This window comes from Protobothrops mucrosquamatus, unplaced genomic scaffold (assembly GCF_001527695.2).
Source record: "Protobothrops mucrosquamatus isolate PMUCROS unplaced genomic scaffold, P.Mucros_1.0 scaffold100, whole genome shotgun sequence".
NCBI lineage: Eukaryota > Metazoa > Chordata > Lepidosauria > Squamata > Viperidae > Protobothrops > Protobothrops mucrosquamatus.
The window spans coordinates 328,507-336,649 of NW_015386473.1; the positions used below are offsets into that span (position 1 = coordinate 328,507).

Sequence of the window (8,143 nt, forward strand, 5' to 3'; positions counted from 1 at the left end):
CATGAGTCATTAGGAGTCTTCAAGCCGAGTCGTCGTGGGTGTATCTGCAGCCGTTTCAGGGAGCTCCCCGCCATACGTATGTGTGGCAGGGAGCTCCCTGCCTAAACACGACTGCACGGTAGGCAGCAGCGACGAAGAGAACGATATATGCACCCACTGAATGTTATCCCTCATGTTCCGGCAATGACACAATGGCGACAAAAAAAACCGGGCAATCGTGAATGCATTTTCCTTACATAACAACAACAACCAAAAAAAAAGCAATCATGCCAGGACTCCCTCTCCCCGCTGCTTTCTCCCTTTTCCCGCCAAAGATCTCAGCCCCCTCCTCCCGGTCTCCAGCTTCTCATTCTTGCCCTCTCCCCCCCCCCCGCCCACCTCCTTCTCCCCTTCTTTGGCGCCGTTTTCTTCCCGCCACGTCGAGCCTCCTCAGCAGTCCATTCTGACGAAGAGGCCCGGCGCGGGCTGCCAGCTGCAGCAGGGATTGGCCGAAGCAGCACCAGTGGGCGGAGTCTTCCCAGACTGGAGACCTGCCCGCCGGCTCTCCCCGGCTCCACCCCAACTCTGCTCCCTCCCACTTTTACTACAGGCGGCTGAAGCCGGGCCGCCGCGCCACACGGGAGGGAGCAGGCTGGCCCGGCACGACCCCGCCCGCAGCTCCCGCCCGTGCCTAGGAGACGGCAGTTGTGCCGTCGCCGCTGCCGCCGCCTCCTCCTCCGAGACATTGCCGCCGCTGCTGCCAGCCCCGGCCTGCCTGGAACACGCGGACGGGGCGGGGATGTTGCTCTCCAAGATCAATTCACTGGCCCACCTATGCTCGACGCCCGGCGGGGATCTGCACCCCGTCAAGCCGCTGCCAGGTCAGCTGAAAGAGGACGGAACGGAAGAGGGGAATGTGGGTGGCGGGAGGCTAGAACCACCAGCCGGGAATGCTCGATGGATGGATGGATGACCTGGAAGCACCTTGGTTTAATGAGGCAGTGGCTGGATTGGGGTTGGCTGGTTTTTTTTGGGTTTTTTTTTGCTTTGTTTTGTTTTGAGAGAGGGGCAAGGAAACGTCTGACGGGGTTTAAACGATCTTTCCTTCCTCCTATTTGTAGGAAAGGAAAAGGAATCCCTGGAGAAGCTGTATCAAGTGGGCCCCCTGCTCGGCAGTGGAGGCTTTGGTTCTGTCTACTCAGGCACCAGGCTGGCAGATGGAGCTCCGGTGAGTGATGGGTTTCTAGTAGAGTTGTGCCCTCTCTCGCAGCCTCCATCATTCCCTATTGTTTTTGCCCTTCCCGCCTCCCCAGCACACGCGTCTATTCTGCTTTCTTTAGCGTTGGCTGCTATCTGTATTAATTTTTATTTTCTCTCCCCCCCCCTTTGTATTTGAAGGTGGCCATCAAGCATGTGTCCCGGGACCGGGTTTCTGAATGGGGAGAACTGGTAAGTTGCAGGGAAGGGAGGAATGTTTTGGGGTTCTTTACTGTAGAAAGATCTTCACCGTCAATATGGGACGTCGAGGTTCAACTTGTTTTCTTGCTCACCGATCATTTTTTTTTCCTCACCCCTTTTCCCATTCTTTCTGCAGCCTGGTGGAACAAGGGTACCCATGGAGATTTTGCTCCTGAAAAAAGTTGGCTCTGGATTTCAAGGGGTGATCCGGCTGCTGGATTGGTTTGAAAGACCAGACAGTTTCATTTTGGTTTTGGAAAGGCCAGATCCTGTTCAAGATTTATTTGACTTCATCACAGAACGAGGTGCTCTTCCTGAGGATTTGGCCCGTAGCTTTTTTCGTCAGGTGTTGGAAGCAGTTCGACATTGCCACAGTTGTGGTGTCCTGCACCGGGATATCAAAGATGAGAATATCTTGATTGACTTGAGCAATGGAGAGCTCAAACTTATAGACTTTGGATCTGGGGCACTGCTCAAGGACACAGTGTACACAGACTTTGATGGTTAGTGTTCCTACTTTTCATTCGAAACTGAGCCAGGAAGTTTCATTTCTGAAACATACTGTTCCCTATGTTGTGTTTTAGGTAACTTCACGGCAATAGAACAAGTTCTTCCTGTGATTTTAACAATTTGTCTTTCCTCTGAAATATATTTGATTCTCGTAATCCATTCCCTACATAAAATTGCTCTTGCCCAGAAAACTAATGCCTGTTTGTGGCTAACCTTTACTGCTAATGAGATTGTTTTTCTAGTAAATCCAATGGGCTCACAACCTTACTTAAAAATGTGACCATAGGAAAGGAAATGCCTTGGGCGGGAAAAATCTATTGCAGATTGTTTTCAAGTTACGATTACTAATTCACCTGCTAGATATAATGGATATATGCTAAGCTGCATGTAAAATATTCCTGCAATAGTCTTTATATTTTAATGGTAGACTAATTACAAGTCCAAAATAAAAGTGTAGACGTCATGCAATTTTTCTGTGTAGTAAGACTGAAGAAAAGTTTTTGTATTTTTGTCCTTTCCTGTGATGTCTGAGTATGAAGCCTAGAGGAAAAGGTTACTGTTAAAAGCTGTATTTGCAGACTCACTAAATTAATCATTGTAATAGGGAAGCTGAATGCTGTGAAATTTAATCTACAGTAGGAGTGATCACTTTAAAATAACCTCACTTTAGGGCTAGAAATGCAAATAAATGTCTTTTGAAAGCAAGTTTGTAGTGATGGAGATTTAAGCATTAATATTAGAATAGAAATATGATCTGCTTGTGCATTCAAACCGTTCCCATAAAACAAAACAAACTGCTTGCGTTGCTAACAGACTCATGAAAGACTCAAGAGCCGTTTACTTCAAAAATCACTGCTGGCTTGCAGCTTGTTTGTGTTTTTTGGTCTTGGTTCCCAAATGGCACGCGCTGCCTTGAATTTTTTGTTTTGTTTTTAATTTAACGGTTAACAACCAGGAAAGGGTTTGTTGCCTTCTTTCAGGCGCTTTCCCAAGCTTCTAGTGCCCCCTTGTGGATTATGAGGTATCTTTTTACAACTTAAAGTTTGTAAACAACAATCACGTGGATGGAAACCAGGCAAGCAGCTCTGACCTCAGTATCCTTGCTTCCTGCCAGGAGAGGGAGGGAGGAGGGAGAGATCAAGCACTACAACAAAGACATCTTAGACAAGAGGTTTCTGGCATTGCATTTACAAGCTGCAGTCTAAGTTTCTTTAAAAGGAACTTTTATACCATTTGCCTATATCTTAAAGATGAAATACATACTAATCTTTTCATGGTTGGAAATTAGATCTTTTTTAATTTCTGGGCCTTTTGATTAGTGTCCATGGAGACTGTCTAAATTTATACCTATACATCTAACTATAAGATTTAAGAGTACTTGTTTCTGAATTCTGTAGTTTCTTTAATTTTCTTGATCTATCTGTTTTCAGGCACTCGAGTTTACAGTCCTCCAGAATGGATCAGATATCATAGATATCATGGCAGATCTGCTGCTGTCTGGTCACTTGGGGTATTACTCTATGATATGGTGTGTGGGGATATTCCTTTTGAGCATGATGAAGAGATTATAAAAGGCCAGGTCTATTTTCGTCAAAGGATTTCTTCAGGTAAGTGTTTATTTGGTGTGAGTGAAATTCTACCTGGAATGCTGATCACAAATAACTTGTTTAGTATATTGGATAAGCAGTAAGCAATAATATGCAAGTTCCACTATCACATAAAGCAACATCTTAGAATTTGAGTTTTTGATGACTGCTTTTAGCCAAGGCTTAGAAGCTAGCATTCCTGAAAACCCAATCTAAGAAATTTTGATTTTATATAACCTTGGCAAAGTAATAAAGCATGGGTGAATTGATGTTTCGGCTTCAACAGTTTCAGCTGTGTAAAGCAATCTCATTTTATTAAATAACCCATGGAGATTTTGCAGCAGCATTTATAATGTTCCACTTTGTAGATGTTCTTCATCAGTGGACCTTTGCTAATTTTGTACTTTCTTTTGTAGAGTGTCAGCATCTCATTAAGTGGTGTTTGGCTCTAAGGCCTTCTGACAGGCCATCATTTGAAGATCTTCTAAATCATTCTTGGATGCAAGATGTTCTCCTGCCTCAGGAAACAGCTGAGATCCACTTGCACAGTCTAATTCAAGAATCTAGCAAATAGTCTGCCATATTTGATCTGGTGGAGTGAAGACTTTTATAGAAATGTGACTCATCTTTTTCCAGACACAGGCTGCCTGATGACTTTCTAAGTCTGAAGAAACCCATCTCTTGGAGGAGAGTGGACTTGCTGTTTGGGAGCCTGACTTATAAATCTTCTCACCACTAGATGAATATTGGACAAGCTGAATCCTAGAATATGAAATGAGTGATGCAAAGAACTAGAGATGTTTGGTACAAGAGAAGGGAAGGAGTTAGTGATTTGGACCAGCTACCTGCCTTCACTGTGTTGCTACTACCATGTTCTGAGTGCCTTCAATTGCAAACTGAGCTGTGCTGGGGGGAAATACTTGAACATTTCTTCACTGCTGCTTTCTCACAGATTTACCTGTCTTATAATTTATTTCAGTTTCAAAAGAACTACTTCAGAATGAGGGAGATAATATTAGCAACCCTAATTGCTGTCCAGCATAAACTCTTGTGTTTGCTTTTGCTGCCTTTTGAACATGAAGGCATCCTCTAGTAGTGCACAAACAATGCAACTGTAAATTTGTACAGAATACAAGAACAAAAATTGGTGTACAGAAGATTGTAGTTATAATATTTTTACTTCAGTGTTTTTTAATTTATTTCTAGGGTTTTAAAAATTGAATATCCTAACTGGCAGGATTTTATTTATTTTATTTATAAATCATGCGAATTCTTGGCATACACCTCACTGCTATAGCTGTTGACCTGTTCTGCTATGTTGTTCCTACTTTTTCATATTCTCAAATCCTTCTTTGGTTATCTTCTGCCTTTTTGTTTGGTATCTTGCTTCTGTATGGAACAGCTGACTGCCCTTCCCCATCACCTGTAAATATTTCCAACTGTTGCTGTTCAGCCTCTCCACATATTTGAGACTTGTTTTTACTAGTGTTGATGGGGAGGATATGTATAGATAGCATGTGTATATAGTGCTGTACTTTGAAAGGGAGCAAGATGCCCTGGACTTCAACACTGTCAAACTTGTTTAAGTATTTTGGTGTGTAGTCTGCTGTTTTTTTTTAAATAGCTAATACTGTACAGGGAATTCAGAAATGCTATTTTTTTAATACATGCTGTTTTAAATAAAAATTGAATCACTTGATTTAATCAGTCTACTGGATATTTAATGGTCATATGTCTCACATTCAGTTGTTTAAAAACACTAACTGTACAGTACAGTAAATCACTGTCATTCCTCTGCCTATAAACTCAGCAAAAAACAATGTTTGCCTATGATTATATTTCAGATATAAATTGTCTTGGCTACAATATTTAATTTCTATTGCAATATCTCACACTATACATGAAATCAAACCTGATATCTAATCTAAAGTTCTGCAGTACTTCTTTGAGTTTAAGATTGCCATTATAGAGCTTATAGATTTTTCTTCTCTTTGTATAGAATTTTGACCCTGAATGGTCAACATCCTGAGTGGCAGCAGGAATAATAGCATGTAAGAAAGGCCTTGGACAGCCCAACAGAATACTACCAGACAGAAATTTAGATAGAAGTTAATTTCTTCAATTTATCTGCTGCTCAGTTCTGAAAACATAATGGTTTCCAATAGTAAAATCAACAGGGAAAATGTACCCAAAGCCTAATGACAATTTATTATACATTCTTGTTATGATAAATGGATTGTTTACAATAAATGAATTATCTTATAAACGGGCATTCAAAGAAAAGTCCTGTGTTGTTAGCGCTGGGTCTCATTAAACAATGGGATTAAACTTTGTTGTGAAACTTGCCTAAATTAGTAAGTAGTAATATATTTAACAAAGTCTTTTTTTAGGATATGTTATTTTTTTTAAAAACAGAATTTTTCATCTTCATTATCTGAAGCTGCTCTCTTGCTATTTGTTCTAAAACAGATCAGGAATTTTCTTGATTATGGATATTGGTTGTGGTTCAGAATTCCTATAACACTTGACTTGTTCTTCATGCTATCATTTTGTTCCCCATCTTTATTCATGCAAATTCACAAAAATCATTGGCAGCATTTACATTCCAACAACTTTAAAGAGTATAAATTTCTAAAAATGGACAGGACTATAATAGCTTAGAAAAATATGTTTTTTCTTTGCTGGGTTAGCTCATTGGCCAGTTAATAGCATTACAACCTTACAGGAAGCACTTATTATTTATTTTCTAAATAGTAATCAAAACACAACTTTTTCAATTTCTTGTTTTCCCAGTTGTATTTGGGTACTTTAATATACAATTTAGTATTACGTTAAATGATTTATAGTTCTAAGAACTGCACATTGGTTTTATTTAGAAATATTCTTAAATGTGCTCTCTGAAGTTAAGAATAAATTCTTACTGGGGTTGACTACTTAGTAAGAGCACTGAATCAAATGACAGAAGAATGCAATCTTCCCTGCCATTTTCCTTCTCTAAATTGCATCCAGGCAGGATTATTTTAATTACAATTATAGCCCGTGGGTACTGTATATGTTACATTTGTAAATAATAATAATTGAACTTTGGATCTATCCCCTTAAAATAAACGAAACAAAACTATATACACTATGTAGCAGCTTAATTGCTTTAGCAATGAAGAGTAATGTTCTTTCCTACACAATATGGATGACATTTAGAATTTATGCACATTTAAGCTTATAAACATTCTTTTGTTTCAATCAATGCTTGTGAAAGAAATCTTCCTACAGTGCAAACAGAGCAAAATCAGGAAATCAAGATGTACAAAAGCAGATTCATTTATGGCAATTTCCTTCTGTCTGATTTCTTTTTATTATTAAGATTATGGCCATCTGTGGAGTTTTTGTATGAATAAACAACATGTATCCTTCGGACTTCCAATTCATTTTGGCAATGCCAGCTACAGTATTTGAACTATATGTTATGTAAAATGTGCATGAGTTTACATCAGCTGAACAGAAGAATACTAATTCCCATGAGTCTGCGTGATAAGGCTGGTTACAGAAAGTGTACAACAAATATTGTACATGGCTGTCATGCTGTATTGCCTGAAATGCTCTTCAAAGAATAGTTTGCCAGGTACCGAGTTTATTATCTTTTGATATGGAGCAAAACTTTAAAATATCTTTTATATTTGTTATATTTCTATTGCTATACTATTTTTTAATTTCAATTTCACCTCTTTCATCATTCTTGGATTTTCTTCTGATACCATTTTTATCCTCTGCTGCTTCTAATAGGCTGACAGCAAAATATAAGAAATTCTTGATAATATGAGAGGAAACTGGATATGTAGCATCTTTAACAGGTGTCATGCAGTGTATTTGATCCTCCTGTGCCCACCCTACGCTATCATACCCTCTCTGGCTGCCAGTATTAAGAAAGGCAAGGGTCTAATTTACTGGTGATTGTGCTGATTCCAGAGGACTCTGTCAACTTACTTAGGCATCATAGAACCAAGAATATCAACCCTGTCAAGCATCTTAGCTATCTCTGTGTTCCAGAATTCACCCAGACTAGCTACAGCAGCAGTTCTCAACCTATGGGTCGCGACCCCATTTGGGGTCGATCGACCATTTCACGGGGGTCGCCAAGCAAGGCTGTCCGCCATTTTTTTCCCCTTTTCCGGCGGGTGCCTTACCTCCCTTGGGCTGGTGGTCGGCCTGCTGGTGGTCGGCCTGCTCCGTCTCTGCCGCTTGCCAGCTATGCCTCGGCCGGCGCAGGGGACGGAACCACGCATGCGCGGCACTCCCGGGCAGGGAAAGCCCTCGACTTACGACCGGTTTAGTCCTCGACTTATGACCGGTTTAGTCCTCGACTTACGACCGGTTTAGTCCTCGACTTACGACCGGTTGGGGGTCGCGGCATTAAAAAGGTTGAGAACCACTGAGCTACAGGATTGCCTGCTTTATTATGGAGAAATTACCAAGCAGTCACTATAACCAAATTATCTGGGATAGACCAACTTAGGTTTGTCTCCCTTACACAGGTCAGCAATGGGCATTAGTCTAGTCTGCCAAGATAGTTATCTAGCCATGACAAGGGGTTGTTAATGTTCCCCATTCTCAGA

General features: G+C 40.9%; 1 protein-coding gene across 1 annotated transcript; it reads left to right on the plus strand.

Annotated features, from left to right (window-relative positions):
- The first annotated feature begins 778 nt into the window (after positions 1–778).
- Positions 779–5,158, plus strand: PIM1 (Pim-1 proto-oncogene, serine/threonine kinase). Its single transcript, XM_015812598.1, has 6 exons — positions 779–860; positions 1,101–1,207; positions 1,378–1,428; positions 1,574–1,940; positions 3,378–3,554; positions 3,950–5,158. The coding sequence occupies exons 1-6, from the start codon at positions 779–781 to the stop codon at positions 4,105–4,107; spliced, it is 942 nt and encodes a 313-aa protein (XP_015668084.1). The 3' UTR covers positions 4,108–5,158.
- The last annotated feature ends 2,985 nt before the right edge of the window (positions 5,159–8,143 follow it).